Source organism: Ranitomeya variabilis, chromosome 2 (genome assembly GCF_051348905.1).
Source record: "Ranitomeya variabilis isolate aRanVar5 chromosome 2, aRanVar5.hap1, whole genome shotgun sequence".
Taxonomy (NCBI): Eukaryota; Metazoa; Chordata; class Amphibia; order Anura; family Dendrobatidae; genus Ranitomeya; species Ranitomeya variabilis.
Window position 1 is genome coordinate 704,081,736 of NC_135233.1, and position 18,442 is coordinate 704,100,177.

The 18,442-nt window shown below is 43.3% G+C and overlaps 1 protein-coding gene across 1 annotated transcript in view; it reads right to left on the reverse strand.

Moving 5' to 3' along the window:
* HSF2 (heat shock transcription factor 2) overlaps window positions 1–18,442 on the reverse strand; it is a 52,844-nt gene that overhangs the window by 23,115 nt on the left and 11,287 nt on the right. The window contains exons 2-10 of the mRNA XM_077289456.1: window positions 16,461–16,569; window positions 16,118–16,245; window positions 11,447–11,571; window positions 9,094–9,169; window positions 5,796–5,857; window positions 5,632–5,716; window positions 4,468–4,595; window positions 4,099–4,353; window positions 1,875–1,980 (exon numbers count right to left, since the gene is read on the reverse strand). Of these exons, the coding sequence (XP_077145571.1) occupies window positions 1,875–1,980; window positions 4,099–4,353; window positions 4,468–4,595; window positions 5,632–5,716; window positions 5,796–5,857; window positions 9,094–9,169; window positions 11,447–11,571; window positions 16,118–16,245; window positions 16,461–16,569 (1,074 nt within the window). The remainder of the gene's footprint in view (window positions 1–1,874; window positions 1,981–4,098; window positions 4,354–4,467; window positions 4,596–5,631; window positions 5,717–5,795; window positions 5,858–9,093; window positions 9,170–11,446; window positions 11,572–16,117; window positions 16,246–16,460; window positions 16,570–18,442) is intronic.

Genomic DNA, 18,442 nt, shown 5'->3' on the forward strand with positions numbered 1-18,442 from the left:
CACAAGAACCCCGCGGCAGCAGCACAAGAACCCCGCGGCAGCAGCACAAGAACCCCGCAGCAGCAGCACAAGAACCCCGCAGCAGCAGCACAAGAACCCCGCAGCAGCAGCACAAGAACCCCGCAGCAGCAGCACAAGAACCCCGCAGCAGCGCGCCACACATCAGAGCCTCCACTCATCACGGCCTGCGGCCTGAAGCATCATCCCCACTCCTGCCTCCTCCTGCAACCACCACCCCGGTAAGCAATAAGATGCATGGATTATAAGAAGCACCACCAGATTATTAAAAAATATTTTTTTCTTATTTTTCTCCTCAAAATTTGGGGTGCGTCTTATAATCCAAAGTATCTTATAATACGAAAAATACGGTAATTGGGTTTCCTCAAATATCTTGTTATATCAGCCTGATGAAGAAACATAAGTAGTTTTAAAAGCTTGCTTTGTAACATCATTCACTATATTTTGTTAGCCATGAAAGGGAGAGACCGCTACGTCATCACAGGTCATTTTCGCAATGCATTACTGGGAACAGAAGCATCGCGAGGAGTGGAAGACTGCGAGGGACGCCAGAAGGTGAGAATATCATGATTTTTTTTTTTTTTTTTATTTATTTATTTATTTTAACAATTATATGGTACTCAGGGCCTGGAGGAGAGTCTCCTCTCCTCCACCCTGGGTACCAACCGCACATGATCCGCTTACTTCTCGCATGGTGGGCATAGCCACATGTGGAAAGTAAGCGGATCAATGCATTCCAATGTGTGAACTTGATGCGTTTTTTTCCGGAATGCGATTACGCCGCTGGAAAAAAATGCAACATGTGCACAAAAATTGTGGATTGCATTCTAATAAATAGGATGGTTAATGTATGCATTTTTTTTCGCGGCTTTATCGCGTTTTTATAGCGAAAAAAATGCGAAAAATCCTGAACGTGTGCACACAGCCCTACTGTGGTCTGTGGTCTCCCGGATGAGATTCCTAACACCTTAGGTAGCCAGCCAGTTGCCATTATCCAGATAGAAATATTGGGTTCTGAATCAACTCGATATGCACGAGATATACATTTTTGGCGTCATAAGGCCAGCAGAACCCCTTTCAATTGAATAACGGCTTGGTAGAGGGAGCTACACTTGTCATATTTGTGGGTCTATGCAACTGTAATATTATGAAAAAAAAAAATATGACAAGGTCTAATGCCCGAAACCTTCAGAGACTTAGATTCCTCTTAAGTTGACAATTTCATAAAATCCTGAAGGGCTGAGAACATCCCACAAGATCTCCATCTGCGCATGCGCCGCCCCAAGCCATATTCCCAAAGTCCAGTCCACTGCATAGGAAACCATGTCAATACGGGGCCTCTGGGCTTTCACAAGATGTCGGCAGAGCACCCACAGCACCTGACACCTGCAGCACCCGACACCCGCAGCGGTGCACCGCACATCCGAACACCCCCTCATCCCACCCTGGGACCCCACTTCACCGCAGCCACCACCCCCGGTAAGCAATAAGACACATGGATTATAAGAAGCAACACCAATTTATTAAAAAAAGTGTTTTTATTCCTATTTTTCTCCTCAAAAGTTGGCGTGAGTCTTACAATTCGGTGCGTCTTATAATCCGCAAAATCTAGTAGTGTACAGAAGCGATAGTTAGGTTTTTGACACTGCTCCATCAGAAAAATAGCAACATTTTAACAGCCAGAAACTAAACTCCAAGTCCCCTCCACACATGTGCACCCGAGTGCTGACGTACATGTGCATTATTTTGTGTTAAGGGGTTAAAGACATTTTATTTATATTGCCCCCAAGAATGTTCTGTATTCTGGGCTTATAATAAAATCGTACAATCTAAGAAATATGCAAAAGCGTTCATACATCTACCAGCAGTTCTCGGTCTATGCTGAACTGTCGTCCTGATAGCAGCGCTTTGAAGTCATCTAATGTGCAGTCGATGCTGTCTAGATAATCGATCAGTTCCACTCTGGAAAATGAGAGAAAATAGCTTAAAAGGTGTACATGTAACAGCATCTTATTATTTAGAAGCCTTGTGAAAGCAACTGACCCTATAACCTTGGATCAGCAGCGTTTCTGTACATCACTTTGCTTTCAGACCTTAGTTATAAACGGAGTCGAACACAACATGTTGCATCTTTTTGCGGTCGGTGCAGCGTCAAAACGACGCATGCGGAGGCATCCACATACATCCACATGGCCTGTGTACCCAATATTAAAGATAGGGTACGCAGGACGCATGCAGACATAGGCAGAGCAGAAGGAAGCGGTGCGACAGTGGGCGGGGCTTCACGGAGGAAGAAGGCTACCATCGCAGCCCTGCCGAACGCTAGTGTGAAATTAGCCTAAGCGCTATAGCTTGCCGAATAAGCGGGGACCCGAAGAAATTAGCTCAACTCTATACTCTAATAGGCCAATAAAACGACATTTTTATGTTGTCAAATTAAAAGTTAATCGATTCCTGTGTGGTACTTGTTAAAATAACCATCCTAAAGTGTGCTATATAATTCTACTGTTAGAATCTGAGCACAGATTGCTTATTATTCGGTGTACTGAGGATAGCACTCCAGGGTACTATCATTTGTGGGCAGTTATAGGACCTGTAAAATTTTAACCATGCGGCACTTGTCCCCCACCCCATTTCACCGCAACAATGGCGTCATCAGGAGTTGGGCAATGGATCGAATCCCTTGATGACGCCTTTGGGAAGTAGCAATGATAGAGAAACGACTGGCACATCCAAACTAGTGTGAATAGGTGCATACCAGGAGCAGTTACCTCCATATACAACATTCAAAAAAAGGTTGCACTCGATCGTGCCAAAGCATGTCGAATATGAAATATGAATAGCAAAATGGCTTTTTGAACATTAGGAAAAATATTTATGAAATGTTTTGCACAGAATTTGGCCACCTTGACGATGGTTGATGGGCTCACACAGTCACCCAGGCCTACAGACATTAGCCTTAGGTAAGTGTTCACATTTGGACAGGGAGGTCAGGAACCCATCAGATTAATGAGGCCACCTTGACGATGGTTGATGGGCTCACACTATTTGGCCAAATTCTGTGTAAAGTGTATCAAATATTTTTCCTAATGTTCAAAAAGCAATTTTGCTATTCATATTTCATGTATTTCATATTCGACATGCTTTGGCACGATAGAGTGTAGCCTTTGGGAAGTAGGGGATGAAAGGAAAAAAAAATACAGAAGCAGTTAGTATAGTTAGAGAACGGTAGGGAATTTTTAATGCAAGTATATTAGAAAATGGCTTAGTCTATGATAGAAAATAGATAGGAATTTACAATAAAGTTTACAATAAAGTTTACTTCGACTTCAGAACACCACTAAGTTTTATTGGCCTGTTAGAGAGGGGCCATTTCTAGTGGGGCTTTGCACTCTAGTCCTTTTGCATGCTTTTAGACCTCAGACAATGAAAATTGGGGAAAATGGGGACCTCTATGCTAGGCATTAAGAGTATGAAGACTGGTAGAGGGCCAGGGCAACATCGGAAAAAAACAACAAGAGAAAAATAAGGCCATATTAACCCCTTAACCATTTTTGGTTTCGCATTTTCATTTTTTGCTCCCCTTCTTCCCAAAGCCGTAACTTTTTTTATTTTTTGGTCAAAATGGCCATGTGAGGGCTTATTTTTTGTCGGACGAGTTGTACTTTTGAACAATACCATTGGTTTTACCATATCTTGTACTGTAAAAAGGGAAAAAGAATCCAAGTGCGGTGAAATTGCCAATGGGTGGGATTTCTGGTGCGCTTGCCGGAAGCACGTGGTAAATGCCGCTGTCAGAGTCGAATGCGAATTCACCCGCACCTGTTAGAGGCACATGTCAGCTGTTCAAAACAGCTGACATGTGCCAGAAAAGTAGTGGGCTCTGGCTTTGAGCCCACATCAAATGAAAAGTGTCTGACATTAGTGTATTATTACGCCTGATGTCGGAAAGGGGTTAAAAGAAAGAAAAAAAAAATAAAAAATCGGAGGAGTAAAAAAAGTCAAATAAGGAATCAAGCTATTGGACGCTTTAACACCACTACAGTGACTAACAGATCTATGAGGATTGGGAACACTTACTTTCCAAGGAGATTGATATTTTGGGAAATAACACCACTTTCATTAAGAATAGAATCCATAATGGTGAAGGGGTCTTCTGCGCTAAGTGAAGACTGGTTATTCAGCTGCAGAGGACCAGACATCAACGGGCTTGAAATGTCCTCACGGACTGGGCTCAACGGCCCAATTAGATGTGAGCTGTGGTCTTGAACAACTGGGACCTCTTCATCTTCGCTGTCATCCTCCACTATTACAACTTCATGTGAAAGCTTACCGCTAGTAGGAACAACAAGGATTCAGATTTTATTATTTATTTTTTTTATCTGCCATTAGTCCTTGAACTCTGGATAGCAACAAAAATGCTAAAATTCCAAATATAAGAGGTCTTACTTTAATGTTTCAGGAGAAGGACTGTCTGAATTTTCAGGGGCGGTGGAGGATTCCTCTTGTACTTCCAAGTTGTCTGTTATGTCATAAATTACTATATCATCAGAAATCTCTTCTGTTCTATGTGGGACCTACAAAAATGAGGAAACATTCAAAATTACAGGATTATTATTTTTGTCTCTGGGTCTTTTGTCAAGTCTTTGCTGTCGGTCACTGGGGTCTGACATTTTCTCTTTAGGTCTGAGGTACTGCCCTAAATCATAGGGATAACTTGCTTCTTGCTCCTTTTGCAAGTCCCTTTACCAAGCTCACTACCGATTGATGTCGCCCCTCACTCTCACTGCTGTCTGGATTAGTTATATGCCATAAAAGCTATGGAGGAGTACAGAACAAGTATGTGTACCATCATGGCTGGGTCTGTGTTTCCTTCCTAGGATCTCTAGGAGCGTGGAGGTAGCCATGGGGCAGCAGAGAATAGGAGGGGGAACATCAAACACACAGCGAGTCAGAAGCTTGGTCAGGTGGCTGGGTTGCCTAAAGAGCAAGAAGCAAATCAAGCTCACTGATCTGTGCTGTAAAGACCAAGAATGGAGGCCGAGCATGCAGAAGCATAATTAGTGATATGACACGAGGTCCCACTGTAGTTGTAAAGTCACATGAAGTGCCATAAACAGACAGGCAGAGGGCTAGGAGCCTTTAGTTTGTGACAGAATGTGGCTTGAAATAGATTTGTATTCCCTCTTTGTACCCCTTTAATGACATGTTAAACTTTATTCTCTGAATCTGTAAAATGATGGCAGTAAATTTATATTTTTATGCTTTGCTACTTTTACATGATTAAAACAATATTTTTTTTTACTCTGGCAAATACTGTATACCAAGTCTGTATTGTTTTTGAGGGGGGCAGAAAGGACCATTTTTAATGAAGTAAGTCGTTTAAATTTCCTATACATTTTGTAAATCATTTATTTTTATGTTTTTTACTGGCCTGTTTGACTAGAAAGTGATAACTCTGTACATAAGTCTATTACGCCTGTCAGAACAACACGTGAAAACAGTAACACTGCAGGGATGTCTTGCATGGTGAGGTTAGAAGAGGATTTCTCAGATTGGTTATATCGGCTACATGAAATGCGGCTGTGAGCTTCTAAACCGTAAGATACTTACGTGGCGGTTGTCCGCTCCAGTTTCTTTAACCATTGTCTGTAGAATAGTGGCTTTAGGGGAACTTTTTGTGTTCAGAAGTAGCGGCCTTCAGAGTAGGAATAGAAAACATTAGTATCTGTTTGTTTCTAAGGGCCTAGAATAGACAATGAACAAAATGTTCTTACTGTTTCCTCTTCAGGCTTACTAGTCGGTTATTCTGCACCAAGGTCACAATGAACTGTACAATCTGAAAACAAAGACGGAGGGAGAAAAGCATAAGTCTCACAGCAAACGGCTAAAAACAGGACTAGTCCAGCCTGATCTACCTTCTGTACTAGGTGTCTAGTGACAGGAGCCCAGGAAAAGAACAAATCCAAAACAATGGCACAATAGATGTGGCTACACTGCCATACAGTGAGTGTGGCCTAATATCCGATCATGGAGCTGTGGACTCAATCCTAGGATGTTAAAAGGGAACCGGTCACACCCAAAATCGAGGGTGAGGCAAGCCCACCAGCATCAGGGGCTTATCTACAGCATTCTGGAATACTGTAATAAAGTCACTGGAGGGTGCTTTAAAAAGGCTGTCCACTACTAGGACAACCCCTTCTTGATCTAAATGTTTGGCCCTGACAAAATAAAAAAGGTTTATACTCACCTCGTGTGCCGGCACTTCAAACGAATAGAACATGAAGAGGAAGTCAGGGCTGCAGCTGCTCACTGCCTCTTCATATTCAATTTGTACGAAGGCGGAGACAGTGATGCCAGCGCTGATTGGGTGAAGGGCTCACGGGTGACACCACCACACGAGAGCTCTAGGGCAAGAGTGCCGTCATCTCCAGTACCCAGTGCTGATTCGATTCCGAGTCATGTGATGGCGATTCAGACTACATTTCATTGGCTTGTCTAGTGAGGTAATCACTAGAGGATTAAAATGGCCGCCACCTTGTTTCTCGGACAGAAATCTGTCCTAGGATGTAGGACAGATGCCTGTGAGCGTGTGTAGTAGGAAGATCCGTCCGCCTTCATATCTAAGAGGATGTACCCTACACCAATACTACTAGAGGTACTACAGGTGCCGAGGTAAGAAGAGGCCGCTCACACTGCTGTCCAAAATGGATGCCGAGGTAAATGGACACTGCTCACACTGCTGTCTGCTATAGGTACCGAGGTAAGAGGAGGCCGCTCACACTGCTGTCCACTATGGATGCCGAGGTAAAATGACACTGCTCACAATGCTGTCCACTATAGGTACCAAGTTCAGGAGGCCTTTCACACTGCTGTTCGCTTTGGGTGCCGAGGTAAGAAGACACTGCTCACACTGTCTGCTATAGGTACCAAGGTCAGGAGGCCGCTCACACTGCTGTCCCCTATGGATGCCAAGGCAAGAGGAGGCCACTCACACTGCTGTCCACTATGGGTACTGAGGTAAAAGGAGGCCGCTCACACTGCTGTCCAAAATGGATGCCGAGGTAAAAGGACACTGCTCACACTGCTGTCTGCTATAGGTACCGAGGTAAGAGGAGACCGCTCACACTGCTGTCCACTATGGATGCCGAGGTAAAATGACACTGCTCACAATGCTGTCCACTATAGGTACCAAGTTTGGGAGGCCTCTCACACTGCTGTCTGCTATAGGTACCGAGGTAAGAGGAGGCCGCTCACACTGCTGTCCACTATGGATGCCGAGGTAAAATGACATTGCTCACAATGCTGTCCACTATAGGTACCAAGTTCAGGAGGCCTCTCACACTGCTGTTCGCTATGGGTGCCGAGGTAAGAGGACACTGCTCACACTGTCTGCTATAGGTACCAAGGTCAGGAGGCCACTCACACTGCTGTCCCCTATGGGTGCCGAGGCAAGAGGAGGCCACTCACACTGCTGTCCACTATGGGTACTGAGGTAAGAGGAGGCCGTTCACACTGCTGTCCACTATGGGTACTGAGGTAACAGGAGGCCGCTCGCACTGCTGTCCGTTATGGGTACTGAGGTAAGAGGAGGCCGCTCACACTGCTGTCCATTATCGGTACTGAGGTAACAGGAGGCCGCTCGCACTGCTGTCCGCTATGGGAGCCGAGGTAAGAGGAGGCCAATCACACTGCTGTCCGTTTTGGCTGTCCACTATGGGTGTCAAATTGTGATGAGCGAATGAGCTCTGATAACGCGTCATCCACGCATGCTTGGGTGTTGTCCAAGTATCTAGGGCGTGCTCCAGTGTTATGATCAAGCCTCTGTGGCTGCATGTTTTGTTGCAGTAGACAGCTGCAACACATGCGGGCATTGCCTAAAACAGGCAATTGCTGCATGTGTTGCGACTGTCTACTGCCGCAAATCATGCAGGCGCAGGGGCTCAAACATATTACCTGAGAACACCCAAGATACTTGGATAACACCCAAGCACGCGTGGATGACACTAGTGCCGAAGTAGGAGGAAGACACTCACACTGCTGTACGCTATGGGTGCCAAGGTGAGAGGAGACCACTCACACTGCTGTACGCTATGGGTGCCAAGGTGAGAGGAGGCCACTCACACTGCTGTACGCTATGGGTGCCAAGGTGAGAGGAGGCCACTCACACTGCTGTACGCTATGGGTGCCAAGGTGAGACGAGGCCACTCACACTGCTGTACGCTATGGGTGCCAAGGTGAGAGGAGGCCACTCACACTGCTGTACGCTATGGGTGCCAAGGTGAGACGAGGCCACTCACACTGCTGTACACTATGGGTGCCAAGGTGAGACGAGGCCACTCACACTGCTGTACGCTATGGGTGCCAAGGTGAGACGAGGCCACTCACACTGCTGTACGCTATGGGTGCCAAGGTGAGACGAGGCCACTCACACTGCTGTACGCTATGGGTGCCAAGGTGAGAGGAGGCCACTCACACTGCTGTACGCTATAGGTGCCAAGGTGAGAGGAGACCATTCACACTGCTGTACGCTATGGGTGCCAAGGTGAGAGGAGGCCACTCACACTGCTGTACGCTATAGGTGCCAAGGTGAGAGACCACTTACACTGCTGTACGCTATGGGTGCCAAGGTGAGAGGAGACCATTCACACTGCTGTACGCTATGGGTGCCATGGTGAGAGACCACTCACACTGCTGTACGCTATGGGTGCCATGGTGAGAGGAGACCATTCACACTGCTGTACGCTATGGGTGCCAAGATGAGAGGAGGCCACTCACTTGTGTGTGCTGTCTTTCTGAATAACCATACAAGTATCACAAGCTCACAGGAGCAGAGATTCCTACTGCACATGCTCTCAGACTCCTATCTAAATATTCTAGATTTCTAGGACAGGTCTCCCCATCAGTGTAACAGGACAGTGGCCATTTCAATTCTTTAGTGATCACCTCTACACAAAATATGATTTACTAATTAAACGTATTTAGATATTTATAGATGACATTTCCTTTAGCTCTTGTTTTTTTTTTTCTTGGAGAACCCCATGAGACAAGTATGGAAATAAAAGTAAGCCTTACCTTTCTAATAACTTGCTGCTGTTGAGAGTGTTTTGCACGAAGTTCTGAAATTTCTCTCCATAGTGCTTCATTTTCCCTGCACAGAAGATACACCGATATGAGCACGACAGACGACTTCAACATTACCAACTGGTAATCACAGCCACTCCAGTAATATTCTCAAGGAATATTAAAATGGCCGCATGAAGACACATTACTATGCAGCCACTTAGAATATGCATTTGCTCTTACGTGACAGACAAACGGGACACAAGTCTACAAACTGCATATTGCACTAATCATAAAAAAGGGACAGTCCATGACAAACAGCGAAGCCCCAAAAGGTTATATTTCTGCAATTATGGCCACCGCATCCACGTATATACAAGATACATAAAGGAATTTTGTCATGCAGATACAAGCTCTGTTGCCTCAGAAAGTATAAATTAAGCGAACATTTGTTAGCTGCTTCCACTTGTAGCATTTAGCTCTATTTCTCCTGGTACAAGCAGCCAAGAAGAATGAACGATCTTGCTAGGAAGAACGCACAGGAGTGACCTGTATACAGCTACCACCACCAGGGGGCATCAGAAGGCACATTAGACGGAACTACTCGAGGACATCTATACGAAGGGCTTGTGAGAACAAGGGGACGATTAGGGGAATGGGGAGGAGTACTGCCATGCTCACACGTTTAAGTTAGAACGCATTTTCCCTTAAATTCTACAGTGAAATCGCCAAAACTTGTGGCAGCTTGTGATCATACCAGACCGTCACCTTGCAGCAGGTAATGAATGAATAGGATATTATGACTTTGCGCTTTAGCATTAAACATAATAAAAACCCAGAATTGCAAGTTTATGAAATAACGGAAATGAAGAGGATGAGCAATAACTTTCACATCCCCTGTTGGATTTATAGGCTTTCATTAAGGAGGTTGTCCAATACGACTGGGTCACGCACAAGTGATGCAAGGGATTCTGGAACTTGATGTGACATCAGTGGATGCCAGCGGTGGCATAAGCCGGGATCACATAATGACGAGTGAGCAGTCAGTGATGGCGCCGCTTACTGGTACAGATGGCAACAAAAGCCATTTCCAAAAATACTTCTGTACAAGGTTTAAATCGATGGGGGCACTCCAGAATGTAGTGGACAACCCCTTTAAACATGTGCTTTCACCCAAGGTCACCTATCAGAACAAGTCTACAAAGCTGCCCCTCCAAACAATGAGAAAACTGAACTGCTTTAGCACAAAAGCAACCACCCTCAGTGCTAAATGCAGGTGGAAAACTTAAAGGGCTTGTCCACTTCCAGGAAAGTGGTCCAAAACGCTGAAAAAAAACTAAAACAGAGCAAGCACTAACACTACTGCTGTTCCGGTCCTAGCGTTTTGCCTGCAGCAATGAAATCACGCTGAAGCCAATCATCACCACATGCTGCACAACTATACAATAATTACGCTGAAATGACCCCTTTAAGAGTATGACAGCTGGGAAGAGACAGCTGTAGATGAACATATGTTAACACCAAGATTCAGTGACACTGGGATGACCGAGGCCTAGGAGTGACTACTGGCAGCGAGATCACAGGTATGTCAGTTATCAGTTTGACATCCGCTTAAGATCAGAGAACAAAACATTAACCCCTTCCCAGAAATGGACGATCTAGTTATGTCTGATGGATGACACGGGCTAAGGAGTTGTGCACATGCCATCCGCAACCAGCTGCAATACACCACCAGGCTCCTGCTGCATGTGCCCAGACCAGACAAAACACTGATCTTAGCACTTTAACCCCTCAGATTCCACTGTGAATAGTGACAGTAGCAAGTGAGGAGTTAGACAATGGGATATGGCTCCCTTTGTCTGTCCATAGGCATCGTAGCAGTGCTACCGCAGGGTGTCAACAGGTTACTATGGCAACCAGATTCCTACCGAAGACTACGGAATATGGCAGACATGAAAGCCAATCTGTTCCTGCTGGAGGCTGGGCCTGATACATTAACTGTCCGTCAAGCACTGACAAATTAAATAATGCACTGTACAACTTCAGTTGCACAGTGTAGTAGCAATCGAATGTTCAAGTCCCCTTGATGAACGAGTAAACCATAGAAAAATTTAAAAAAAAAATCCCTAAAACATCTTTAATGACCCAAAAAAAAAAAACCCATACAAAAATAGCATCCCTACCATTTGAAGAGACAGAACCACAGCCATCGCACACAGTTCCACCCATGTATTACAGGACTGAAATGCACCTGCCAACAGGAGAACTGATCTTTCTAAGCGACTCTTCTCCTAAATATCGAGGGGGGCCCACCCATGATATCCACATTGGGTTTACCAAGTCTTTACCGTCTATAGCAGATTACCTTTTCAGGGTGAATAATCGGGAATCAATAGTGTCTTGTTTGACTTGAACTTTAGCTGCGCTGTTCAGGATTTTGGATATATCTTCCTGTCTCACCTTTGCCTCCTCAGGTCGTGCAGAGGATACCTAGCAAAATACAAAACACCCAGATATGACTCTATACATAATATTGGAGAAGAAAAGTAATATCCTTGTATAACACACAGTACATATGCAATCATATGCAAAATCTGCAGTGCTAGACTATGAGAACACTCAGCGATTCATTATCCAGGGATGATCGGTTGGGCTACTGCAGGCTCCAATATCTGGGGTCACCGATAATGCACATCGATGTAAGGGGTTACAATCACTTTAAAAGCTTACATGGTGCTCTTTAATATCCAATCACTTCAATGCTAGGTACAGCACAATCAATCAGATGATCGCAGCCTCAAGTCCCCTAAGGGGACTATTAAATACAGTGGAAACAGAAAATGCTTTAACAAATATGAAAAAAATAAATAAATAAAAACAAATACAATTTTCCATAGAATCTTATGAGAAACAACTGGCATTTCCCATCTCAGTAATGGGAATCTCAGTATTCACGGAAAACAGAATTTACCCGTGTATTGAGGGATTTTGAAAAGGAATGATCAGTCCCGGTGGAGTATGGAGTGTATTTCCATAATAAAATAAATTACAAAGTTTTCACATGTACTATTGAATTATGAAAATAGTCACTCTTTAACCCCTTAGTGACGGAGCCAAATTTTTAAAATCTGACCAGTGTCACTATATGTGGTAATAACTCTGGTACGCTTTGACAAATCCCAGTGATTTTGAGATTGTTTTTTCATGACACATTATACGTTATGATAATTGTAAATTGAGGTCGATATGTTTTGCGTTTATTTAGAAAAAAATATCAGAAATTTGAGAAAAATTTTAAAAAATGTGTGATTTTCAAACTTTGAATGATTATCCCTTTAATCCAGATAGGCATACCATAGCAAAACATTAAGAAATAATATTTCCCACATGTCCGCTTTACATCAGCACCATTTTTAAAATGTTCTTTTATTTTGTTAGCATTTTAGGAGGTTTAAAAGTGTAGCAACTATTTTTCATTTTTTCAAGGAAATTTACAAAATTTATTTTTTTAGGAACCTATCCATGTTTCAAGTGCCTTTAGGGGTCACATATATTGGGAAACCCCAAAAAGTTATACCATTTTAAAAACAGAGCCCTCTGACATATTGAAAACTGCTGTCGGGTAGTTTATTAACCCTTCAGGTGATTTTCAGGAATTAATGCAAAGTGGCATGACAGAAATGAAAATGTGTATTGTCACCACCTAAATGCTGCTAACTTCTGAGCAGGTTATAACAGCCATCAGACTCTAAGGCCGCTATTTGGCCACGAATTGCCATGGCTAACATCAGGACCACACAATCATGATCTGAGGGCACCAACTGGGATAAAGAGGAAGCCCCCACAATCTGTTAATCATTTATATGATATAGTCATTATTGACAGCAGCATCTAAGGGGTTAAACAGATTTGGACAGTGCCAAACTGATCGTGGCTGATGCAGCAAGTTGTCAGCTATAGTGTACAGCTGCCGGATTGTCACCTGTATGGGGATACTATTCTGTAAAGGTACCTTCACACTAAACGATATCGCTAGCGATCCGTGACGTTGCAGATTCCTGGCTAGCGATATCGTTGAGTGTGACACGCAGCAGCGATCAGGATCCCGCTCTGATATCGCTGGTTGGAGCTAGAAGGCCAGCACCTTATTTGGTCGTCAGATCGCCGTGTATCGTTGTGTTTGACAGCAAAAGCAACGATGCCAGCAATGTTTTACAATAGTAACCAGGGTAAATATCGGGTTACTAAGCGCAGGGCCGTGCTTAGTAACCCGATGTTTACCCTGGTTACCAGTGTAAAATGTAAAAAAACCAACAGTACATACTCACCTTCGCGTCGCACTGACTGACTGAGCGCCGGCCGTAAAGTGAAAGTACAGCACAGCGGTGACGTCACCGCTCTGCTGTTGGGGTCGGCGCTCAGTCAGTGCAGGAAGCGGACGCCGGGGGACGCGAAGGTGAGTATGTACTGTTTGTTTTTTTTACATTTTACACTGGTAACCAGGGTAAACATCGGGTTACTAAGCGCAGCTCTTATATCGCAGGTCAGTTAAAAGGCGTATTAAGGGGTTAAAAGGGGTTGTCCACTACTTCTTAATCCCTTTGTGTATAACCCTGGAAAATCACACCTATACCTGAAGCTGGAACTAGTCCTCAAAAATTGCTCAAAGATGTTATCTCACGCGATCACTGCAGCTAATCAGCACTGACTTCACTTTATTCTCCTTCAGAGAAATCGAGTCATCTGGAGGAAGTGAGAGCAGCTGCAGCTCTCACTTCCTCTGTATGTCAATTACATTTATAGGAAGGAAGAGTGAAGCCAGCAGTGTTTGGCTGCAGGGATTGAAAATGTCAAGAGAGCCCTGGAATAGCACTGGAGGCAAGTTTAGCTGTTATTTTACTGGAGGGAAACATGGACTCAGAAGCAGTTGCCCAAGTAGTGGAAAACCCATTTAAGGCTGAATTAGGCCTAATCCTTTCTAAATGTTTTTATACTCCAACCACTTTTGTAATTGGCATTATTACACAATGACCTACACTTTCCCCTATCCAATATCTAAATGTGTTTTTTTTTTTTTTTCACTGCACTCCCTGTGACATTGTTTGAGAGGAGTATAAAGCAGGACATCACAGGAAGCTGGGGCTGCACTCACTCCTCGCAGCGTTCATCACCCCTCCGGGAACAGGATGTCATCAAGGGGCAGCACAGCAATTACTAGAATTTTTGCATGGTCACCCTCTGGAGATGTCCTGATCCGGAGTAATAGATGTTGTGGGAGAGGCAAGGGAAGTACTTGCTCTCAGCTTCAATTTAAGCCACATCTTCTAATTTTGAAACAAGATGTCAGGGGGCAGAGATAGAAGCATTGAGTGACACCAGCCCTTTCTCACACCTTCTGTCACTGGGCTCAAAGAAATCATGAGGGGGGATGCTGTTGTCACTCACTGCTTCCATCATTGTCCCCTGATGACGTCCTGTTCCAGGAGGGATGATAAACACTGCAAAGAATAGAGTGCAGCCCCTATGACTTCTTGTTTGCAACTCCTCTCAAAGAAAACATCCCAGGAAGGAAAGTTTAAACAAAAAACAAACAAAAAATTTAGGGATTAGCTAGCTTGGGAGAAGTGTAGGGTATTATGCAATAAAGCGAATAAAAAAAAAACTAAAGAAAATAGTTTCAAATAAGGTTTATAATAATTAAAAAAAAAAAAAAAAAAAAAAAAAAAAATCAAGAAAACCAACAAAAATAACCTTATATCCTAATGATATTGCAGATAAAATTATACGTTTATTTGTTACTTTAAAACCATGAAACAGCCACAATCAATATATCTGAGCCTCCTGGTGATCCGAATTGAGGCGTGTCTGGACATCATACATGATGAGTATCTTTCCTCACTAACTGGTGTCATTATGACATAATATGTAATACCAGTCTTTAATCAGTGCTGTGCGTTTTTTATTTTCAAAATCGGCTTTTCTTGTACAAATATGGCCATCCGCTTGGAGCTTCTCATATGACATGTTTTCAATATCTGTAGGGTTCCTAAGGGTGAGCCACCGCAGAGTGGGGGCACCATATCCGCTGAACAGTAGGGTGCCAACCCCCACAGCTAAGCAAGTATTTTATATTAGTAAGGAACAGTATAGTGAGGCACTATATGTTTACCAGCACTATTGCACTTTGTGTTTTTCACCCTGTCACATTTATCTAGTATTGCCATCTGCCATTCAACATCCTTTATTGGCAATTCCTAATTTTCTCCATTTTTTCCTGTGGTGTGTAAATGGTGGTCTATATGAGACACCAGTCTAGGGTGCACCCAGGAGATTTAGGGACAGCCACCGAGGAGCGGGGGCACCAGTCTCGTATTGTGTGTTAGGCTGCCAACCTCCGCTGACAGGCAGTATGTATCAGGCTATAGTGGTAGGGTTATTTAGTTAGCACGGTTGTGTTATGTGGATTGTGGCAAAAATGCTAATTACAAAAGTTATTAGGTTGTAAATATAGAAAGTTAGAAAAGACATGGGGCTCTCACATAAACTTGTCATGGCCCCTTTTGGAACCCATAGCCTTTATGGAAGAATCTATATGGGTGATCTTTTACAGCTTCCTCTGGCAATTCCAGCTAATTATCAGGGTATGTGCACACGTTCAGGTTTTTTTGCGTTTTTTTCGTGATAAAAACGCTGTAAAAACTCATTAAAAACGCATACATTATGCATCCTATCATTTAGAATGCATTCTGCATGTTTTGTGCACATGGTGTGTTTTTTTTCCGCAAAAAAAGCAGCATGTTCATTAATTTTGCGTTTTTTCCTGCTATTCTATGCATTGGGGAAAAAAACGCACAAAAATTGCGTCAAAAACGCGGTAAAATCGCAGTAAAACAGCATGCGGATTTCTGGCAGAAATGTCCGGTTTTTGTCAGGAAAATTTCTGCCAGAAATCCTGACGTGTGCACATAGCCTCAGGCGTTCCAGCAGAATGGGAGGTGGGGGTGTTGGAAGCACTGATAAGAAACCGAAGTCTTACCTTCCTCTTTATATTCTCCAATAACTCATCTTGCCCTTGGATGAAGAAAGGATGTTGAAATTCAACTGGTCCATCCCTCTCCTGCTTTACAATCCCAGAGTCCACATGAACCACCTTCCTGAAGCCATCTTTATGGGAGAGAGACATACAGAAGTGAATCGGAGGCACAATGCACAAGTACACAAACTGACAATCTGGTACTGGAAAGATGGTCTTATTCACACCCCTAAACACAACGAGGTGCTCTTCTAGGTCTCATCACGGTCCCCTAATGTTACCTGTCCGTCCCATTCTGCTTGTGCCAGACAATAACCATCATACACTGGGATTTCATCAGACTTACACATATTAAGCTGTCTCACAAAGCTGGCCATGTTATTGTGTTTGAAGTACTTGGGCAGGATCTCCTTTGCAAACCGTTGTTCATCAAGAACCAAAAAACTCTGGCCATTCTGAAAAAAAGACAAAGATCAAAGAAAAATATTAATTGTGAAGATGACAGCATCGCACACGTGTTTTTGTGCACAACCTGTAGAAAAGCATGGGCCTGCTGCCCTCATTACCCACAAGATAAAGTTGCAATTGAGGGTGGGGCACTGGTCTAATATGTCCAGGAACAACCCAAAGTTATAAAGCTCTCAACTTGCCATCCACTATTCCGCCAGCATGATAGGAGCCTTAACTTCCTTTCCAGGATGCAATGGCCTTACCAAGGTCTAGGACTTGGGTGCCTAAAACCGAAACCTCCCGCTTTCCCACTTTTTCTAATTCATCTCAGTCTGCCACTTGTGAACAGCAGTTGAGTAATTTTTTCAGGGGTTGACCATAAAATTAAGTGATGCACTAAATCTGAAAATTCCCCATCAACAGAAATCAAGTCGTCATGTCTATTAAAGGGAACCTGCTACATTGTATATGTGGCCATATGTGTGCCTACCATAATATAGGATGTGTGTTAGAAGACTATGTAAAATTCTGCTCAGCTACTGCTGCCCTATAACATGCACAATAGTCTTCTGGAGGCGCTATACAGTGAACTCTATACACTGTGCTGTAATCAAGCCCACTCTTCATTGATCAACATCCCTCTTGGCATGCCTCCTTTATTATATACAGATGCAGATAGTGGAATCGCAAAGAAATAATACTTTGCTTATGAAAATGAGCTTGAAAGTGCCTCGAGCTCAGTCCAATGCGTGGCAATGGCTCTTCACAGTAAGCCCCGACTAATAATGCATCTCTCATTTTTCACCAGTTTTCTCCTCTGCAGGCTCTGTTTAGTTATCAATTGCCTCTGAGAAAGTGGAAGGAGACTTTTTGCTAAAGTGTCTCCCATACACAAACATTAGGGATTCCTGCTCTCACATTTCTGCTGATAACCTCTGCAGGTTATCAAAATTAAGTGGAAGCCCACACCATTTTTTATTTATTTTTAAACTAATTCTTAATTTTACACACAGTGTTAACCCCTTCATGACCCAGCCTATTTTGGCCTTAATGACCTTGCCGTTTTTTGAAATTCTGACCAGTGTCCCTTTATGAGGTAATAACTCAGGAACGCTTCAACGGATCCTAGCGATTCTGAGATTGTTTTTTCGTGACATATTGGGCTTCATGTTAGTGGTAAATTTAGGTCGATAATTTCTGAGTTTATTTGTGAAAAAAACGGAAATTTGGCAAAAAATTTGAAAATTTCGCAATTTTCACATTTTGAATTTTTATTCTGTTAAACCAGAGAGTTATGTGACACAAAATAGTTAATAAATAACGTTTCCCACATGTCTACTTTACATCAGCACAATTTTGGAAACATTTTTTTTTTTTTGCTAGGAAGTTATAAGGGTTAAAATTTGACCAGTGATTTCTTATTTTTACAACAAAATTTACAAAACCATTTTTTTTAGGGACCACCTCACATTTGAAGTCATTTTGAGGGTTCTATATGGCTGAAAATACCCAAAAGTGACACCATTCTAAAAACTGCACCCGTCAAGGTGCTCAAAACCACATTCAAGAAGTTTATTAACCCTTCAGGTGTTTCACAGCAGCAGAAGCAACATGGAAGTAAAAAATGAACATTTAACTTTTTAGTCACAAAAATGATCTTTTAGCAACAATTTTTTTATTTTCCCAGCGGTAAAAGGAGAAACTGGACCACGGACGTTGTTGTCCAATTTGTCCTGAGTACGCTGATACCTCATATGTGGGGGTAAACCACTGTTTGGGCGCACGGCAGGGCTCGGAAGGGAAGGAGCGCCATTTGACTTTTTGAATGAAAAATTGGCTCCAATCTTTAGCCCACACCATGTCACGTTTGGAGAGCCC